Source organism: Bufo gargarizans, chromosome 4, assembly GCF_014858855.1.
Source record: "Bufo gargarizans isolate SCDJY-AF-19 chromosome 4, ASM1485885v1, whole genome shotgun sequence".
Classification (NCBI taxonomy): domain Eukaryota; kingdom Metazoa; phylum Chordata; class Amphibia; order Anura; family Bufonidae; genus Bufo; species Bufo gargarizans.
In genome coordinates, this window is record NC_058083.1 from 492,563,360 (window position 1) to 492,585,854 (window position 22,495).

A 22,495-nucleotide genomic window follows, 5' to 3' on the forward strand; every position below is an offset into this window, starting at 1 on the left:
TTATACTGCTCGCATTCACTTCAATGAGTGCTGTACAAAAATAAATAAATGCAGTGAGCTCCCCCAAGTGGTGGCTGCAGGCAGGCATAATTTTGTTGTTTAAAGGGCTTGTCCACTCCTTTACTATTAACTCTGAAATAGCTGATCAGTGGGGGTTCAGGGTGCCGATCAGATATTGATGGCCTATGCTGCAGAAAGACCATCAATAGTAAAGCAGTGGACATTCTACGATGTGGTTATATTTATGAGATAACCCCTTTTAAGAGGTGTGTATGCTGTTTATTAGCTTCATTTACCTGCAGGCTGCCCAATCCATGTGCTATGTTTCAATATGAGGCAATGTAGGAGGAGACTTGAATTTCTGCAGACCTTTACTCCTTCCCTTCTAATGTCAGTTGTAAAGGCAGACACTGTAGATTTCTCTGTCTCTGTCTGCCTTTACAACCGACATTAACTATATATACAAGCTGTCTAACTTACTGTAGATTTCTCGGTCTCTAAGTGAGACAGCTTGTGTATATAGGTAATAAAGTCATCTGATCCCAGGCAACATGTTTAGGAGAGTAGCACAGAGCCATAATAGGTGTAATTAGGCTTTCCTTCACCCGGAGCAAGCATTCAGCAGCCACAGCCCTACAGCTAAATACTCTGGGCAAAGTAGAGTGCCTTGCTGCTGCCAACTCCCCACCTTTACCCAGCCACCGAGGCACAGGACCCTCTAGTCGCAACAACTCCATGGCCCCCACACATAGCTGTGTCGGCCCCTAGTTTTTTAACAGCAAAAAAAGAAGGAAGCAGTATCATGAGAGCTAATAGACTTGTAGAAACAGTGACCGTGACTGGGGTGCAGCTCCACTATATTGCGAACATGGAAGAAAGGAAAGGTACCGGTATGTAGCATAAACAGCTGAGCTTTGAAGGGAAACACTGCACCGAAGAAATGCACATGAGGCTCTAAGAGCCCTGTGAAGCGTCATTTTCACACTGTAATAAATTAGCAATCGTCACGGAAGGATTATTAATTAATATAGCGTCGAACAACATACCATATTTTTCGCCCTATAAGACACACTTTGTCTTATGTCACTGCATCTTATGGGGGGGGGAGGGGATACTAATGAGCGCTCCTTAGTACCAGAGGACTGGGAAGCAGTGAAGGCTCTGTACTCACTGCTTCCTGGTCCCCGGCTGTCGGCTGTGCAATGGCTGCGCAAAGCGTGAGGGCGCTCTGTGACCTCACACTGTGCATGTCAGGTCACAGCATAGCCGTGGAAGGAAGAAAAGAGAGTGCTTGCGGTGAGGACCGGCGGCGTCCGGAGTAGAAGAGGTGTTTTTTTATATTTTATTTGCTCTGTAGCATGGGGGCTGATTGATCTAAGGCATAGGGGTCTGATATATGGCATGGGGGACTGATCTGAGGCATTGGCGGGCTGATATGAGGTATGGGGGTCTCATCTCAGGTCTTATTGGGGTCTTATTAACATTGGGGGTCTGACTGGGGCTGTGAGCTGAGGTCTAATGAAAAATATTTTTTCTTATTGTCCTCCTCTAAAACCTAGTTGAGTCCTATAGGGTGAAAAATACTGTACTTTCGTTAACATCACAGGGACACATTTGCTATGTGTAGTGGTCGATTCTTTAGCTTTGCTTTATTTTTATCTTTTTGCTGTCTTTCTAAATTACAGCACAACATATACATTATTCATGAAGCTCAAAGTGCTCCACGTCTCATTGATGTCACTGCTGATTAGAAAACCGCATTCCAAATGAGTCTACTGCACCTCGCACCACGTGGAAGACCTTTTAGTTGCTCAATAAGAAACATGACTGCGGCCGCACCTCACAATGTAGTCTTGGCACCACCATTGTGATTTTTCTCAACCAACACAGAAATAGAATCTTCCAACATTTTTATTACCTGTAACAGAATCTCAGCAAGGTCTTCTTAAAGAACGCATTTATAGGCTTCCTTCCATCACATACCGACACAACAAGAAATGAATCCTCATCCTGGAATAGCAGACAGAGCACTCCCTACTGCCCCTAGTGGCCAACTTTGTAGCTATAACCGCCAGGGTATGACACAGATACAGCCTAGGAGGTGGACATCCATTTATTCCAACTTGCAGGCATGTTTCTGGCTTATTAGAGTTCATCAGTGCAAGAGATGGAAAGCATGGCTCTATGGAGAGAGGGCTTGGAGCACCCTACACTAAGGCAGGAAGAAATGTTAGGTTAAGGCCTCATACACACGACCGCTCCATTTTTTGCAGTACGCAAACCGCAGATCCGCAAAAAATGGAAGCCATCCGTGTGCCCATTGTAGAAATGCCTTTTCTTGTCCGCAAAACGGACAAGAATAGGACATGTTCTGGTTTTTTTTTGGCGGGGCCATGGAACGGAGCAACGGATGCGGACAGCACACAGAGTGCTGTCCGCATCTTTTGCGGCCCCATTGAAGTGAATGGGTCCGCATACGAGCCGCAAAAACGGCAGCTCGGATGCGGACCCAAATAACGGCCGTGCGCATGAGGCCTAAAGGGGTTGTCTCACTTCAGCAAGTGGCATGTATCATGTAGAGAAAGTTAATACAAGGCACTTACTAATGTACTGTGATTAGCCATATTGCCTCCTTTTCTGGCTTTATTCATTTTTCCAATGCATTATACACTGCTTGTTTCCATGGTTATGACCACCCTGTAATCCAGCAACGGATTGTGGCCATGCTGGCACACTATAGGAAAAAACGCCGGCCTCTCTGGTGGCCAGGACCACGGGTGTGCGCATGGACAGACGCTTTTCCCTATAGTGTGCAAGCACGACCACCACTGCTGAATTGCAGGGTGGTCGTAACCATGGAAACAAGCAGTGCCTGCAAGTTGGAATTAGGGATGAGTGAATCAACTTTGGATGAAACATCTGAAGTCGATTCACATAAAACTTTGTTCAAATACTCTACGACGCAGGAACTCCGTACAGTATTAGAATGTATTGGCTCTGATGAGCCGAAGTTATTACTTCTCGAAATTTCTACTGTAAAAAAACATTTTCCAAACTCAGATTCGGTTCCAAGTGGTACCTTGTTAGGCCTCTTGCACACGACCGTAAGGCTTTTTCAGTATTTAGCGGTCCGCAAAAAATACGGATTACGTCCGTGTGTATTCCGTTTTTTGGGGAACCGAACAGCTGACCCTGATAGCACAGTACTATCCTTGTCCATAATGCAGACAATAATAGCACATGTTCTATCTTTGAACGGAACGGAAATACGAAAACGGAAGGCATATGGAGTACCTTCAGTTTTTTTTTGCGGTTCCATTGAAATGAATGGTTCCGTATACGGTCCGTATACAAAACGCAAAAAATGGAATGTGAACGGAAAAAAAAAAAAGGTGGATAGTGTGCTATTAGACAACTCATTGGTCGGCTCCAAGTGTAAAAGTTGCACATTAGCGATGCATATTAGATTTAAAAAGTCACAGCCATATACACTAAACGTGTTTGTGAAAAGGCGCACGTCTACCCGCCGATGCGACTATTTTATCAAAATTGTCACATGTCCAACAGAAAGCACATAAACAGAACGCCACCCCAGGAGTGGAGTCAAAATTAGAATGTTTTTGTTCCTAATTCATGCGTAAAAAGGAGGCCAAGAAAAATGAGCAAAAAACGCCAACAGAATTAGTCTAAAACCAAAAATTGCTGAACGAGGAGCAATTGCCTCTAACAGGTGCACTCATTAGTAAATGCACCTACAAAAATTAGTCTACAATAAAAATTAGACTGCACACAAACGTATTTTTTTCTGTTTCCATTCCGTTTTTTACACGTCTGTATGCGGAACCATTCACTTCAATGGGTCCGCGGAAAAAAAAACTGTGTGCATTCTGTTTCTACATGTCCATTACGCAAAAAAATAGAACATGTCCTATGCTTGTCCATTTTGCAAAAACATGCAATACGGATGTCACACGGGTGTCATTCTTTTTTTGCGGATCCGTGTTTCGGGGACTGCAAAATACATACGGTCGTGTGCATGAGCCCTAAAACAGAAGCCAAATTCCTCTAATAAATGACCTCCTGTATGTCTCTGCATACAAATGGCGGCACACGGGGGTACATAAAGGTCCAATGGGCCTCTTTGGGTGCCGTATTACGGCTCTGTCTGACACCGAGCTGCCATAGGGCCATTTGGCTCCCTTTTGTGCTCCTCATCCAAACCTTTGTACCCGCTTGTTGGTTAAAAGAAAACAAAACAAAAAAAAACTATAGATGGAATGGCTGCCGCTGATACAAGCAAGGACTCCTGGAAGCCTTGCGTCTCCATTTGATCTTAAAAATTCACTTTGCTCTCCGTCTGGGTTCCAAATCTAATGCAATCTTCCCAGGAAACGGTTAATCATTCCAATGGGCGACTCCAGGTGCACCACCAGACTGCAAACTGGAATAAATAGGCTTTAAAACGCAAACATTTCCTGTGGCAAAAAAGTGAGGGAAAACTGGGACATGAAGCGCCCCTAAACATCAGCGAGGAGAGCCTCGGATTCCTCCCAGCTGATTAGCATTTCTGCTTCTTTTTTTTTTATGGAGCAAATTCTGTGCAACGTAGAAAATGAAAAACAGGAGGACGCGGGTTCAGCGGCGGCTCCAGCTGCATTGTTTAAGGAGAAACATCTGCTTGGGAATAATCGCTTTCTCTGGGCTGGAATAGGTAATGTAATGAGGACAAGATTCATGCGCTAGATATTGTTAAACAGGGGAAGCATATTTGTTTCCATATTAAAAAGCTGCCAGAACGGGGCTGCTATGGAAACGCTGCGACATAGGCACCACACACAGGAACCCACGGCTTTTATTGGTCGGGCATTGCAGGGGTGACACCTAATAAATCAGGATTCTGGATTTATACCGGGCTTTTTTTTTTTGTTTTGTTTTTTCACAGCCTTGATGGATCCAGACAGCGAGCTCTAGAAAAGCCTCTAAAGACAATGTGACAATATAATAATAAACTGATATTCCTCTGTAGACATTACATTGTATCGACCCATGAGCCAAAGGTAACTGCATAAAGGCATATGTTCTACCAGAGATCCACACGTTCAAATGTAATTTTCATCCGTTCAATTGAAACGGGTAAAAATCTGCAAATGTTCCATTTTAAAGGGCATCTGTCAGCAGTTTTGTACCTATGACGCTGGCTGACCTGTTACATGTGCGCTTGGCAGCTGAAGGCATCTGTGTTGGTCCCATGTTCATGTGTGCCCGCATTGCGGAGAAAAATGAAGTTTTAATATATGCAAATGAGCCTCTAGGAGCAACGAGGGCGTCGCCTTTACACCTAGAGCATCTGCCCTCTTCACTTTGATTGGTAGGGCCAGGCAGTGTAGACATGATCACTCCTGGCCCTGCTGCGCTGTGTACTTCATTACCCGGCACAGGCGCAGTACTGTCTATGGTGGTATTTATACCTCTCCCCCTGCACTTAGATTGACAGGCAGATGTGATCACATTTAAACAATAATTACAAATTGGAGGACGCTCACCAGCTAACTGGTGCCTGGCCTGCTGACCACCCCTCAGCGGAAAAAAAACTTTTTTTTTTTTTTTTTTTTTTTTTTTTTGATAAAGGGTGGCTCACATTTATTTGCATGTGTCTTTAACACAGAACAGTGAGTGATACGGACATATTGCTAAATTTAAGGGTCGATGAAAGTTAGTGCCGCAGCACTAAGTGCCACATTAACAACTTGAGCGCCGCATGAAGGCTGCACGAATGCAGTAAGCACTAGATGAATACATCAAGAGCTGCAGGAATATAGTGACCACCTTTATATACTCTGATACATGTGGCCGAATTGATCACACGTGGCCGCATCCAACATTTTACTCACGTGTTAACTATCGACTAGCAGCATAACCAAAATCTGTTACAACATTAAATGGACTGAACTAACTAACCACTAGCAGTAAAACTAAAGTTACAACAGTGCAACAAAGCCGCTAAATTCGCCGTCACACTAATGTGTTAAAGACCATCTAACAGCACAAACTGAAGTAAGTTGGCAGATAAAGTGCTTCCAAGTTATACCCTATAGAGGACTGTACGTGATATAATAATCCGACACCAATTAGCTATAAGATCTAAATAACAAGGCAATAACCGCATTTTGTATTTTTTATTGAATGATTTTATGAATTGTACGAAATATAATTGTGTTTACGTATTTTATTAATTGTGAATAAGTAAAGACACATGGAAATGAATGTGAGCCGGCCTATTTGTCTCCTGATCACATTTACACTGCCTGGCTCTGTCAGAGTGCAGAAGAGACGGCAGTTGCAGAGAGAGCGGAGCCTCTAGGTGTAACGGCAACGCCCTCGTTGCTCCTAGAGGCTCATTTGCATATAATAAAAACATCATTTTTCTCAGCAATTCGGGCACATATGGATATGGGACCAACACAGATGCCTTCAGCTGCCAAGCAAACTTGCAACAGGTCAGCCAGTGTCATAGGTACTCCCATCCAGGGCCGTTTCTAGGGGCGGGCGGGACGGGGGCCGCCCGGGGCGCTGTCAGAAGGGGGGCGCCGGCAGGGGCGCCCTCTTGTCGTTTCTCGGCTGTGCGCCCTGGCTCCCTCCCTCTGACATCTCTTCTGACCTGCGCCCGAGTGCCGAGTCCTCTCACTCTTCAGACAGTGCGGGCGGCACTTACTGACGTCACGCGCCTGCTCCTCCCACTAGGCGGCGCGGGCGCGTGACATACAGTGACTGAGTGAGCGCCGCACTGCCTGCCTGTTACCGCCCTCCCTGAGCCCCTGAGCAGTGCTGATGCCTGCTGTGAGGCGAGTGATGGTCTGGGGGGGCATTAATTACAATAGGGGGATGGTGGTTATTACAATGGGGGGAATTAATTACAATGGGGGGGCCACTGTGGGAGACATGAAAATGGGGGCCACTGTCACTGTGGGGGACATTAAGTTTAATAAGGATCACTATGGACATTATTTAGAATGGAGGCTGCTGTGGGTGTCATTATAACTATAATGTCTGATAGGCCTAGTCCTGAGTTATATTACCCTGCCCATGCCCTGTATAATAATGTACCCATCCCTGATACCCCTTAGTTATATTACCCCGCTGGAGTAAAATAACTAAGGGGTATCAGGGTACATTATTATACAGGGCAGGGTAATATAACTCAGGACTAGGCCTATCAGACATTATACAGTTATAATGACATCCACAGCAGCCTCCATTCTAAATAATGTCCATAGTGATCCTTATTAAAAATAATGTCCCCCCACAGGCAGGCAGTGCGGGCGGCGGCGCTCACTCACTGTACCTCACGCACTGCCTGCCTGTTACCGCCCGCCCGGAGCAGTGCTGAGAAAGAAGCCTGCTGTGAGTGAGAGCCTGAGTCTGTGGGACAGTGGGTCACTGTGACCGTCCGTGCAATGTGGTTCCACATTTTTTACAATCGGGAGACACTTATTTCATCGAGCAGTTGTGAGGGGGGGGGGAGTTTTTTTGACACTCGCCCTGAGAGAAATTTTACCTAGAAACTGCACTGCTCCCATCAATCAGATAGTGGTTACTTGTCCTGAGAATAGGTCATTAATATTCTACTCCTAGAAAACCCCTTTAAATCCTCCATCAAAATTCACGTGCACTCTTTTTAGTTATTTAGTCACCTGCCTGCAAACAACGTATATACAGGCATTTCTTTGCTTGCCGTTCCTACCTCACTCTGTCAGTCCTATGCATAGTACTTCCATAGCCATCCCATTATGACTTTTGTGTGTACTTTTTCTAATACCCAAGGAAAAGGATCTCCTAGATTGTGGTAAGGACCCCCACATGACAGCCCATAGGTACTAGAGCTAATAATACTCCACCTTGTAATGCTACCATTCTTTTCAATGAATGGTGCAATCAGACAGAAATCTGTATAAATACAGTAAGATGTGTGAATTGATCCCAAAAAAAGATATAAAAGTTAAAAGAAACTTCATGCCCAAACCCAATGAACAAAAAACACCAAGGAGAGAAATTGATTTTGCAAAGATCCAATTATAAATCCTTTGCCAGCCATTGGCTGAGGGTCCCTGGGTATTTAAGGTGCCCTCCCCATACAGAGGGTGCCTGAGCTTTAAGGTTCCTGGTGAACAGCAAAATCTGAAGTCTAGTACTTCTGTGATTCTCCTGTGTTTATCCTGCGTTTGCTCCTGTCTGTGCTCCAGCCCTCTACCTGCCCTGCCGGTGTGCCCCTACACTTCCAGTTTTGTTTTCTTGTTTAAGTTTTACCCTGTCTGTCTGCCTTGCTTGTGTTCCCGTCAAGTACCCGGCCTGCCTGCGTCTTCACTACCACCCAGCCTACCAGTTTATCCTCTGTCTCTCTTTATCTACTCTACCAGTGTGCAGTACGGATCTGAATGTAAGCATTAGTGACTGTTCAGACCACTACAGTTTTTTCCTGTGGTTTTGGTGCAATTTCTGTATCCTGAGCTCCCACAGTGTGTGCACCAATGTCCCTGACCCCAATGAGCCAGCCGCCAACAACACCAGGACTATCCCAGGATGTAGCAGTATGGTTGCTGGTCTATACCGTGGTTAAAGGGTGAAAATCAGGTGAGCTCCGGAATAACGCCCTTAGAACTAGCCCTACGTCAAACCTGTTAGCTGACACAGTGGGTAGACACTGACTGATCCATAACAGGCAGGTCTAGAGGCCATGGTTAGACCTCCAGCTTTCACAGCAACCCATTGTGGACCAACTTTCTAATGTGTATGGTAGCCTACCAGGGATGGGGGAAAAGAAGGATCTGGCAGCTTGCTATCAATCGTTTTGCTCTAAAGATTCTAAGATCTATACATCAGGGACGAGTGCAGCAACCAAAATGGCCCCAAACTTTACGAGACTCGTGAATTACACATATACAGGGTGATCTTGGGATAGATCCCCAGCATACCCATTACATGTTTAGGTTGCCATTACAATTAGAGATAAGCAAATGTTATATTTTGAAATTCGTTCACGCTTTGTTTGGTGGTAAAAGCAGAATTGCGTTATGGATTCCATTACCACGGACCATAACGCAATTCTATGACGGAATGCCTTTAGAGGCATTCCACTATTTATTCCGTCATAATAGAAGTCTATGGGCTGCAAAATGGATCCGTGCCGTTTCCGTTATGCAGGGGAGTCCTCTCCAGCATAACGGAAACGGGACGGATCCGTTATGCAGGCCATAGACTTCTTTTATGACGGAATGAATAACGGAATGCCTCTAAAGGCATTCCGTCATAGAATTGCGTTATGGTCCGTGGTAATGGAATCCATAACGCAATTCTGCTTTTACCACCAAACGAAACGCTCATCTCTAATTACAATAAGTGATAGTCAATGTAGGTGCTGGTCCATATTGGTTGTCGCCTTGCGTTTCTCAGAAACATATGGGGCGATTTTTCTACACACAGAAATGAATTGCAGCCCAAGGGTTCCATCAATTATTTTCTATTAAAGAAAAGACGACTATTTTAGAAATATGACACTTCTTACATTAGATATTATTAGAAATATGACACTTCTTACATTAGATACATTTCGTCTTCTCTAAAGTATAAAATGGTAGAAGTAGCTCAAAAAATTAACTGAATACCACATAGAATTACGCCTCGGGGGATGAAAACCAGTGCACTCTGTATTACGAGTGACATTTTGTCACATTGGGCTATAAGTATTTTTCCTTAAATGTGTGATCTTAGGTCGGTTTGCTTTATGGCAGTTAATGTCAGAGCGTCCAAAGAGAATTGAAGAGATTTTAATGATCGCTGTAAAAAAACAGAACACTACAGAATTTTTGCAAGCAGCTAGCCACAAGGTTTTCTTAGCTCCTGTCTAATTAGCAGCAAGAAATGGGAAATATCTGCCTGGGCGAGACAATGCCCCCTTACCCGCCCCTGCTTCTCACCAAAACAATGTGCTAAAACCTAAAAGCTCGAATGTACTTAGAATAAAGCACAGCGAAGGTCATATCATACTGGAAATAATGAATTAGACTTACAAAAAAAAGTTAAAGATCTTATATACATGGCTAGTATATGGCTCCGCAAACCTTCAAGTTACCTGACTTCTATGGTGTCCCGTGGTACATCCTTATGCCTCATGTTTCATACACAACAACGTCCCGGATGCCCTTATAACATAGTTACCAACAGTCCCAAATTAGCAAGGACTGTCCATAGTTTTCAAAAGCAGTCCTGGCAAATTAGGGTTGCTCTAGATCAAAAATATGTGGAGCTTATATAAGAATGGCCCAGTGTGGGTTTGGGTCGTTCTCGGTGATGGAGCTTTATATGTTCTGAATTTACCAAAAATGTTGGCAGGTATGCTATGAGAAGAGGCAGACAAAAGGTACAGTAGGGTAGGGTCCCACATAGCCCCATCATAGTTCTGTACAAAATGGAGGTCTACGGAGCTGAAATAGAGCTTTGTGTCTTAAGGGTGGACTGTATCATAAGAATTATATATTGGAACTAATGTAGAGAAAAAGAGGAGCAACTGGCAGGCAAGCAGGCACCTCGCACTATGCCACTGAGCACTCCATATACACAGGCACCTACATGTAATTTTGCGTGAAAGTGTAATTTTGTCAACAAAATTGTATAAAAATTGATTAGTGGGAAAAAGTGTGAAACTTAAAAGACCTTCTAAAAAGTTCAACATGTGCAAAGGTTAATACATACCACTTAGGCCTCATGCACACGACCATGGTGTGTTTTTGCTGTCCGCAAATCGCGGATCTGCAAAACATGGGTGGCGTCCCTGCGCGTTACGCAATTTGTGGAACGGCACGGACAGCCTTCAATATAAATGCATATTCTTGTCCGGGAAGCGCGGACAAGAATAGGACATGTTATATTTTTTTAGCGGGGCCACGGAATGGAGCAACGGATGCAGACAGCACACAGAGTGCCCCATTGTGCACAGAGTGCCCCATTGAAGTGAATGGGTCCGCATCCGAGACGCCAAAATGGCGGCTTGGATGCGGACCAAAACAACGGCTGTGTGCATGAGGCCTTAGGCTTATACCTACATACACACATGATATTGCTAGAGATGCAATTCAATGCTAAATACCAGATACCGAAAGACTAGGGACAGTGTAAAATGCACATTCTACTGACATTTGTGTTGTATGATGCAAGTGTTTGGTGCAATTTATTTGGTGCCATGATTGGTCTACGTAGGCACAGAGGGGTGATTAGATGAGAAAGTGTGCATCTTCTATTCTCACTCCTTTTCTGCAAAAAAATACCCCCTCCCCCCCAATATGGGACAATTAGAAAGTAAAGGGGTAATTTATCAAACTGGTGCAAAGTAGAACTGGCTTAGTTGCCCATAGCAACCAATCAGATTCCACCTTTCATTTTCCAAAGGAGCTGTGAAAAATGAAAGATGGAATCTGATTGGTTGCAATAGGCAACTAAGCCAGTTCTACTTTACACCAGTTTGATAAATGACCCCATAAGTATGGCAAAACTCAAATGTTTCCCCTGCCCCTGGGAAGAGGAGGATCTATGTCTCTCCTCCTCTCCCTGCAGCTGGTCAGCCCGTCATGGAGCTCCACCTTCCCGCCTCCTCCATGCTGGCTGAGAGTCAGCTGAAGGGGAAGCTACGTCAACTTGCTCTATCTCAGGCTGTATAGTCAGGTCTTGTTTTGAAGCTGAGAATCATGGCTCTAAAAAATAAGACTTGGATCACAGTTCTAGCTGCTATACAATGTGATATTGAAAGGGTTATGAAGAGAAAGTTAATCCCGAGTGGTAAAAGTTTTTCTTTTGGACAGGGTTGACAATGGAGCCCAGTATGTGGATGTATGAGTGCGTTTCTGACTCAACTGAAGTAAAAAGAGGAGTATGCCTTCAGCTGCCAATCGCACATGTAACAGGTCACCCAGTTTCTTAGGTACAAATCTGCTGACAGATGCCCTTTAACTCATTATATTTGTCAGTACAATTCACTGGCTGTAGTTATGAAATATACATAGGATGGAGGTGAATGACCTTCCTCCACAAGTTCATTAGCCGTAGAGGCAATCTGTGGATCGTATTGATTGTGTCAGGTCAAATATTCAATGGAGGCAGATATATAGACCATAATTTAACTGGTCATACATATTAGACACTTAAACATGCCAGTCTATTACTATAGGGAGAGCTGACTGTCAGAACTCCTGGGGTCACGGATGTCTTGGGAAGCAAAGGATGGAAAATGTTGAACTATACCATGCTAGATCCTTGTTTCCTTCACAGTAGGCAAGGGAAGAACATTAAAAGGGTTACTTTTATATTGATGGTCTGACCTGATCAGCAGAGTTCCGGCAACCAGCACCCGAGCTGTTCAGGAGTAGCTGCAACACTGGCAATATGAAACGGGACTTTATAGCTCCACCCATTGTGTAGAAGATGGAGCTGGTAACTGCAGCACTGCAGTAACCAGCACCATCCACTATACAATGTGCAGTACCTGTACTGAATAGAGTACTTGTAAAATGCTCTTGTTAAGTCATGTTATTTAATATGTTAATGCCTTGTAATGCATAAGAATAGTTTTGTATGGATCAGTTGGGGTTAAAATTTCTGACTCTGCCCCTGTAAGAGTTTAGGACTTAGGTCCACCTCTAGTTCAGTTAGTAGTGTGATAGTAGAGCAAATGAGAACTAGGCCTGAACTCCAGGGAACCAATATCTCTGAAAGAAAACCAGAGAGAAAACCATCTCCAATAAAATAAAAAAAGAACCAAGAAGGTCCACAATTTGCAAGGATGGTGAACTTGAGTCAGTCAGCAGGTATTGTGCTCGTTTAAGGCTAATAGAGACTTTACTGCAGTGAGAGGGACATTGCTAACACCACAGCCGTAACTTAATCTTGTACCCCTCAGCTGGGAATTACAGCCACCCCTGCAAGAATAATATTGCCAGCCTAATATTCTGCACAGAGAGACTTTGGAGAGATAAAGGGAGAGTACTACAATCCCCATTTTGGTCTATATCCATACATCAGTATCTGGGAAGATTTGTACTGTGAATTGTTGCAACTATGTTTTAATACTGATGATGTACTACAACTCCCATTATGCACCTTAATAACGATAGACGTTTTTCTTCTACAACTGGCCTTTTTACTGACTTCAGCACCATTCACTGGCTACCTACATCTTCTGCCTCACATGCATATAACACTCATAACACCAAGGGCACCCCAACTGCCATCAGACAGGATCCCCAAGGGAAGAAACAATGCACCCTCCTATCACAGCATTGGTGTGAGGATTGCCACTGTGAATAATTATTAGTGCCAGAGCCACTACCACTCCCATGCGCTGCTCCGCTCCTCTGGAGCTTCCAGCACATGGACACAGCTGTGTAGTTCCAGCACCCATTAGCAGCACCGGTGCTACTCCTTAACAGCTGATGGGTACAGCTGACTAGCCTCCTGAATGCCATCTCCACACTATCCCTGCTTCAGGTGAGGTCCTGATAGGGGTGAGCCTTCCTATGAGACCTTTTTTTCGGAGGCAAAGACCTATCCTTTTACTACATATAATAGAGTTGTACTGTATTATCAGAGGTGCAGGCCCTGTCTCACAAGCTGCATACACATTATCACTGATGCAGGGTCGACCCAGTTGTAAATTTCATCTAGTAGGTATAACAGAGGAACAACACAACATTAAATCTAATTATATCATAATTATATGGGAAATGCAAGCGGTTACTAAAACAGACATGTCAGGAGAGGAGACAGACCCTCTTCAAGGTGCCCATACACATTAGAGGATAGTCAGCTCAGCTTGTTAATTTTGGATGGGGCCCTATATTAAAATTTGAAATGGAGAAGAGGGGCATGCACAAGTTTTCACCATTCTGTGATGCACTCAGCTGACCTTGGCCCTGTCTCTCAAGGGCCCCAAAGCAGCCACAAGCCCTTGATCTGTAATGCAAATTTGTATCAAATATGCAGCATGGGAATGTACCTCCAACAGCGATCACTATGCAAGTACTGCAGTATGGGAATGTACCTCCAACAGTGATCACTATGCAAGTACTGCAGTATGGGAATGTACCTCCAACAGCGATCACTATGCAAGTACTGCAGTATGGGAATGTACCTCCAACAGCGATCACTATGAAAGTACTGCAGTATGGGAATGTACCTCCAACAGTGATCACTATGCAAGTACTGCAGTATGGGAATGTACCTCCAACAGTGATCACTGTGCAAGTACTGCAGTATGGGAATGTACCTCCAACAGTGATCACTATGCAAGTACTGCAGTATGGGAATGTACCTCCAACAGCGATCACTATGAAAGTACTGCAGTATGGGAATGTACCTCCAACAGTGATCACTATGCAAGTACTGCAGTATGGGAATGTACCTCCAACAGTGATCACTGTGCAAGTACTGCAGTATGGGAATGTACCTCCAACAGTGATCACTATGCAAGTACTGCAGTATGGGAATGTACCTCCAACAGCGATCACTATGAAAGTACTGCAGTATGGGAATGTACCTCCAACAGTGATCACTATGCAAGTACTGCAGTATGGGAATGTACCTCCAACAGCGATCACTATGCAAGTACTGCAGTATGGGAATGTACCTCCAACAGTGATCACTATGCAAGTACTGCAGTATGGGAATGTACCTCCAACAGTGATCACTATGAAAGTACTGCAGTATGGGAATGTACCTCCAACAGTGATCACTATGCAAGTACTGCAGTATGGGAATGTACCTCCAACAGTGATCACTATGCAAGTACTGCAGTATGGGAATGTACCTCCAACAGCGATCACTATGCAAGTACTGCAGTATGGGAATGTACCTCCAACAGTGATCACTATGCAAGTACTGCAGTATGGGAATGTACCTCCAACAGCGATCACTATGAAAGTACTGCAGTATGGGAATGTACCTCCAACAGTGATCACTATGCAAGTACTGCAGTATGGGAATGTACCTCCAACAGCGATCACTATGCAAGTACTGCAGTATGGGAATGTACCTCCAACAGTGATCACTATGCAAGTACTGCAGTATGGGAATGTACCTCCAACAGCGATCACTATGAAAGTACTGCAGTATGGGAATGTACCTCCAACAGTGATCACTATGCAAGTACTGCAGTATGGGAATGTACCTCCAACAGTGATCACTATGCAAGTACTGCAGTATGGGAATGTACCTCCAACAGCGATCACTATGCAAGTACTGCAGTATGGGAATGTACCTCCAACAGTGATCACTATGCAAGTACTGCAGTATGGGAATGTACCTCCAACAGTGATCACTATGCAAGTACTGCAGTATGGGAATGTACCTCCAACAGCGATCACTATGCAAGTACTGCAGTATGGGAATGTACCTCCAACAGTGATCACTATGCAAGTACTGCAGTATGGGAATGTACCTCCAACAGCGATCACTATGCAAGTACTGCAGCAGCGTTAGCATTTCACTCTGTGTACAGCATATTTTACTTATCAATTAAAGAGGTATTCTGATAATAACAAGCAATCCCCAATTTGATTAACTGCAAGATCGGTGGAGATTTCACCTGTGGGTTCTGATGGAGAAAGCCTAGGGCTGAACTATCTCCATAAGTCCCAAAGACAGTGAACTGAGTACTGTGCATGCTTGACCATAACTCCATTCAAACAAGGGACTCAGGAAACCTTCTCATGATTGGACTCCACTGATCTGGCCGTTATCCCCTATCTGGTGAATATCCTGTTATTCCTGGTATAACATAGCTGAAAAGAAAAGGAAGTGTACCTGAAGGTTTCTGGATGCTCATCCAGGGCCATGTTGATGACATCAATTGCATGTTTATACTGTTTCTGCGCTGATAACAGTAGCGCCAGCAGATGCAGACAGTGCAAATCATCCTTCTGAAGCTTCAGCGCCTCCTGGAGGTGTTCTATCGCCTCTGATATCTGATTAATCAAAAATAATTGTTAGTAACTTTTGATCCATTGATATTTGGGGCAAGTTCACTTTAGTCTTTTCTCACTTGTGACAAGTTCACTTTAGGCTGTGTTCAATTGTGACAAGTTCATTTTAGGCTGTATTCACTTGTGACAAGTTCACTTTAGGCTGTGTTCACTTGTGACAAGTTCACTTTAGGCTGTGTTCACTTGTGACAAGTTCACTTTAGGCTGTGTTCACTTGTGACAAGTTCACTTTAGGCTGTGTTCACTTGTGACAAGTTCACTTTAGGCTGTGTTCACTTGTGACAAGTTCGCTTTAGGCTATGTTCATGTCACGACCATGTTTATGGCCGTGACTCCTTGGGAGCCGCATACAGTTGCCCGCGGTTTGGGTTGTTGTGTCAACCGCTGCTGGAGGCATTTTGTTGTTTGCCTCAGGTGCGGTTGCCGCGGACAACAGGTATGTGTGCGGTTGCCTTGGAGTTGTGTGCGTGTATGTATGCACTTTTGTATGTCTGTGTGCACTCTGTTTTATGTTTGGTGTGCACTGACATCTTCCCTTCACTGTGGTTGCCCGTGGCAATGTTTGTTTGGATGTGTACATGTGGTGGCAGTGTCCCGGCCTTCGGGCTGACTCCCAGGACATGGTTGCCACCCATGTCGTTGCCTGCGGCACAGCCACAGTGTGTTCTTGGGTTGGACACTTTCCCTTTAAGTTTGTGTCTCCCTTCCCTGGTGCTGGAAGGGTTAACTCCCTTCCCAGTGTGTGTGTGCTCTGGGTGTGTTTGTTGGGTGTGGCTACTTGGGCCTATAAAGCCTCAGTGTTTAGCACATATCTGAGGGTTGCTTCAGCCATGCTTAGCTGGAGCAGCCTCCTGTGTTTTCCACCTGCCAGTGGGGGCCACCCTTGTGGTCATACTATCACGGCTGAGGACGGGGAAAATCCTCAGCCGTGCGATGCCCGATGATATTAACCCCTGCTCAGCCAGGACAACAGAATTAGGGAGCAGGTCACCTCCTAATCGCATCCCTAATCTGACCCCAACTCCTAGCTGCATGGGCCGACCTTTAAGGTAGGAGGACCCATGCTCAGGAACTTCGGATCCCTAACTCACCCTCCGACCGGTCCCTGGACTAGGAGTCAGGGTAAGACGGCCTGTTCCTTCTGGACACGGAGGAACAGGGGTCTCACTGGCCAAGCTGCAGGGAAAAGGGGAAACACAAACAGATCTATGAATATGGCAGGTGAACTGAACCAGTTCCACCTACCTGCCACAGCCTTGCTGACTGGATCCCTGTGGTGACAAGCTGAAGATCCCAACGCATCCACACACAGAGACCCAGATCCATAGCTGCACAGAAAAACAAGGAAAACATCAAATAGACATAACACAAACTTGACATAAACTTATGACCACAAGGGTGGCCCCCACTGGCAGGTGGAAAACACAGGAGGCTGCTCCAGCTAAGCATGGCTGAAGCAACCCTCAGACATGTGCTAAACACTGAGGCTTTATAGGCCCAAGTAGCCACACCCAACAAACACACCCAGAGCACACACACACTGGGAAGGGAGTTAACCCTTCCAGCACCAGGGAAGGGAGACACAAAGTTAAAGGGAAAGTGTCCAACCCAAGAACACACTGTGGCTGTTGCCGCAGGCAACGACATGGGTGGCAACCATGTCCTGGGAGTCAGCCCGAAGGCCGGGACACTACCACCACATGTACACATCCAAACAAACGTTGCCACGGGCAACCACAGTGAAGGGAAGATGTCAGTGCACACCAAACATAAAACAGAGTGCACACAGACATACAAAAGTGCATACATACACGCACACAACTCCAAGGCAACCGCACACATACCTGTTGTCCGCGGCAACCGCACCTGAGGCAAACAACAAAATGCCTCCAGCAGCGGTTGACACAACAACCCAAACCGCGGGCAACTGTATGCTGCTCCCAAGGAGTCACGGCCATAAACATGGTCGTGACAGTTCACTCGCAACAAATTCACTTTAGGCTGTGTTCACTTGTGACAAGTTCACTTTAGGCTGTGTTCACTTGTGACAAGTTCACTTTAGGCTGTGTTCACTTGCAGCAAGTTCACTTAAGGCTATGTTCACTCGCGACAAATTCACTTTAGGCTGTGTTCACTTGTGACAAGTTCACTTTAGGCTGTGTTCACTTGTGACAAGTTCACTTTAGGCTGTGTTCACTTGTGACAAATTCACTTTAGGCTGTGTTCACTTGTGACAAATTCACTTTAGGCTGTGTTCACTTGCGACAAATTCACTTTAGGCTGTATTCATTTGTGACAAGTTCCCCTTTAGGCTGTATTCACTTGTGACAAGTTCACTTTAGGCTGTATTCATTTGTAATATATAGGTTTCCTTCAAGTTTGGCCTCATGCACACAACCGTTTTGTGCATCCGTGGCCGTTGTGCCGTTTTCCGTTTTTTTTCGCGGACCCATTGACTTTCAATGGGTCCGTGGAAAAATCGGAAAATGCACCGTTTTGCAGCCGAGGCCGTGATCCGTGTATCCTGTCCGTCAAAAAAATATGACCTGTCCTATTTTTTTGACGGACAACGGTTCACGGACCCATTCAAGTCAATGGGTCCGTGAAAGAACACAGATGCACACAAGATTGGCATCCGTGTCCGTGATCCGTGGCCGTAGGTTGCTTTCATACAGACGGATCCGAAGATCCGTCTGCATAAAAGCTTTTTCTGATCTAAGTTTTCACTTCGTGAAAACTCATTTCCGACAGTATATTCTAACACAGAAGCGTTCCCATGGTGATGGGGACGCTTCTAGTTAGAATACACTGCAAACTTTGTACAAGACTGCCCCCTGCTGCCTGGCAGCACCCGATCTCTTACAGGGGGATATGATAGCACAATTAACCCCTTCAGGTGCGGCACCTAAAGGGGTTAATTGTACTATCATATTCCCCTGTAAGAGATCAGGGCTGCCAGGCAGCAGGGGGCAGACCCCCCCCCCCTCCCCAGTTTGAATATCGTTGGTGGCACAGTGTGCGCCCACCATCGCCCCCCCCCTCTCCCTCCCTCTATTGTAATAAATCGTTGGTGGCACAATGTGCCCCCACCATCGCCCCCCCCCTCCCTCCCTCTATTGTATTAAATCGTTGGTGGCACAGTGTGCCAACCACCATCGCCCCCCCCCCCCCCTCCCTCCCTCTATTGTATTAAATCGTTGGTGGCACAGTGTGCCAACCACTATCGCCCCCCCCTCCCTCTATAGCAGTAACATTGGTGGCAGTGTGCGGTCTCCCATTCCCCCCCCCCCCCCCATCATTGGTGGCAGCGGAGTTCCGATCGGAGTCCCAGTTTAATCGCTGGGGCTCCGATCGGTAACCATGGCAACCAGGAAGCTACTGCAGCCCTGGTTGTCATGGTTACTTAGCAATAGTACAACAGTAGAAAATTCATACTTACCTGCTTGCTGCTGCGATGTCTGTGAACGGCCGGGAGCTCCTCCTACTGGTAAGTGACAGTTCTTTAGCAATGCGCCGCACAGACCTTTCACTTACCAGTAGGAGGAGCTCCCGGCCGGACACAGACATCGCAGCAGCAAGCAGGTAATTATGAATCTTCTACTGTTGTACTATTGCTAAGTAACCATGGCAACCAGGGCTGCAGTAGCTTCCTGGTTGCCATGGTTACCGATCGGAGCCCCAGCAGTTAAACTGGGACTCCGATCGGAACTCCGCTGCCACCAATGATGAATGATGGGGGGGGGGGGGAATGGGAGACCGCACACTGCCACCAATGTTACTGCTATAGAGGGGGGGGGGGCGATGGTGGTTGGCACACTGTGCCACCAACGATTTAATACAATAGAGGGAGGGAGGGGGGGGCGATGGTGGGCGCACACTGTGCCACCAACGATATTCAAACTGGGGAAGGGGGGGGGGGCTGCCCCCTGCTGCCTGGCAGCCCTGATCTCTTACAGGGGAATATGATAGTACAATTAACCCCTTTAGGTGCCGCACCTGAAGGGGTTAATTGTGCTATCATATCCCCCTGTAAGAGATCGGGTGCTGCCAGGCAGCAGGGGGCAGTCTTGTACAAAGTTTGTAGTGTATTCTAACCTGAAGCGTCCCCATCACCATGGGAACGCCTCTGTGTTAGAATATACTGTCGGATCTGAGGTTCACGAAGTAGCTCATATCCGACAGTATATTCTAACATAGAGGCGTTCCCATGGTGATGGGGACGCTTCAAGTTAAAATATACCATCGGATTGGAGAAAACTCCAATCCGATGGTATAAAAGAACTCCAGACTTTACATTGAAAGTCAATGGGGACGGATCCGTTTGAAATGGCACCATATTGTGTCAACATCAAACGGATCCGTCCCCATTGACTTGCATTGTAATTCAGGACGGATCCGTTTGGCTCCGCACGGCCAGGCGGACACCAAAACGACTTTTTTTTCATGTCCGTGGATCCTCCAAAAATCAAGGAAGACCCACGGACGAAAAAACGGTCACGGATCACGGACCCACGGACCCCGTTTTTGCGGACCGTGAAAAAAAACTGTCGTGTGCATGAGGCCTTTCCTATTACTTTTGACAGCAAGTATAGTGCAGCATCAAAATGTTGTAAATCTTGATGTAATTTGGATCTGTCTTATGACACATACAGCAAGGGGTTATGGCTTCCTTTATAAATGGTAATGGAAGCAGAAACTAAGTATAATGCGTTAATAGGTCTGAGAATCATAGTGATTATAGGTGCTAAGGACATCTTACAGTGTATGGCAAATGTATATGCATTTTTACCTGGCCGCGATCCTTGTAAATGAGGAAAAACAAACACCAAACAAACATAAAAAAATGCTGCAGAACCAATAAATCCACATGGTTCAATACATTAACAATTCATATGGATTTGATAGAATTCTGTTCGCATGTATAAAACCTGGCTGGTGCACTGAGGAAACCCCACCATGTGTACCCATACTAGGCGGGCAGCATACCCATACTGATTCATTCTCTACTAATTCTCTAAGCAATTTATGAAGCTGCTGCCTACAATTCTAGCAAATAAAATGCATGCTTGCTTTCAATTAATTTACTGTGAAGTAAGCTGCTGAAAGGCTCCATGTGAGTCCATAAATCAGCGAGTCGCTTTATACTATATAATGCATCATGTAAATGGTATAACTGAGCAATATATCTTTATACTGTACTGGATATTTAGGGCCGTAGATAACTCATACAGCTTAACTGCTGCCTATAAGAGTAGTATAGGAACAAGGTCTATAATGTGACCTAAAGTCACATTATATACCTTGATTTATGTAGATTATTATATAGCTACAAATACGGAATAAAGCAAATTGAAAAAGCTTTTCATTGTAAGCTATACATAGAGTAATAAATACTTAAAGGGAATATGCGACATTGAAGAAGGCGTCTGATCTGCAGTCAGCATGTTATAGAGCAAAGGGAGCTGAGCATATTGATATATACAGTGCATTTTGGAAAATAAAAAAATAAAAAATATCCCCCCCCCCCCCCCCCCCCCATATTCTGCACTCAATACCCCATAATGACAAAGTGAAAACAAAATTTTGGGAATGTTTGTAAATTTATTAATAAGGAAAAACTAAAATCTGGCATGGATCTAAGCATTCAGACCCTTTGTTATGTTATTTAGAATTTAGCTCTGGGGCCTCGCATTTCTCTTGATCATCGCTGAGATGTTTCTACAACTTGATTGGAGTCCACTTGTGGTAAATTCTATTGATTGGACGTGATTTGGAAAGGCACAGCCCTGTCTATAATAAGGTCTAACAGCTGACAATGCATATCAGAACAAAAACCAAGCCAACAGGAGGAGAGAACTGCCTGTAGAGCTCAGAGACAAGATTGTGTGGAGCCACAGAACTGGAGAAGGGTACAAAACTGAAAGTTCCCAAGAGCACAGAGGGCTCCATAATTCTCAAATATGTTTGGAACAACCAGCACTCTTCTTACAGCTGGCCGCCCCACCAAACTAAGTAATCAAGGGAGAAGGGCCTTCATAAGACAGGTGACAAAGAATACAACGGTCAGTCTGGCTGAGCTACAATGTTCCTGTAGATGAGAGAAACTTCCAGAAGATCAACCATCACTGCAGCACTCCATCAATAAAGGCTTTATGGCAAAGTGGCAAGAAAGAAGCCTCTCCTCACTAAAAGACCCATGGAAGATTACGAAAAAGCACCTAAAGGACTCTCAGACAGTGAAAAACAAGATTCTATGGACTGATTAAACCAAAAGTAAACTGTTTGGCCTAAATAGACAAGCATGATGGTGGCAGTATCATGCTGTTTGGGGGATTTTCCAGTTTGGAACAGGAAGACTGGTCAGGGATGAGGAAGCTGAATCAAGCAAAGTACAAAGATATTAGAAAGCTGAATCAAGCAAAGTACAGAGATATTCTTAATGAAAACCTGATCCAGAATGCTCTGGACCTCAG

At 45.1% G+C, this 22,495-nt stretch overlaps 1 protein-coding gene across 1 annotated transcript in view; it reads right to left on the reverse strand.

The window, feature by feature from the left end:
• TTC7A (tetratricopeptide repeat domain 7A) overlaps positions 1–22,495 on the reverse strand; it is a 367,921-nt gene that overhangs the window by 142,266 nt on the left and 203,160 nt on the right. Inside the window, exon 16 of the mRNA XM_044289765.1 lies at positions 15,844–16,004. Within this exon, the coding sequence (XP_044145700.1) occupies positions 15,844–16,004 (161 nt within the window). The remainder of the gene's footprint in view (positions 1–15,843; positions 16,005–22,495) is intronic.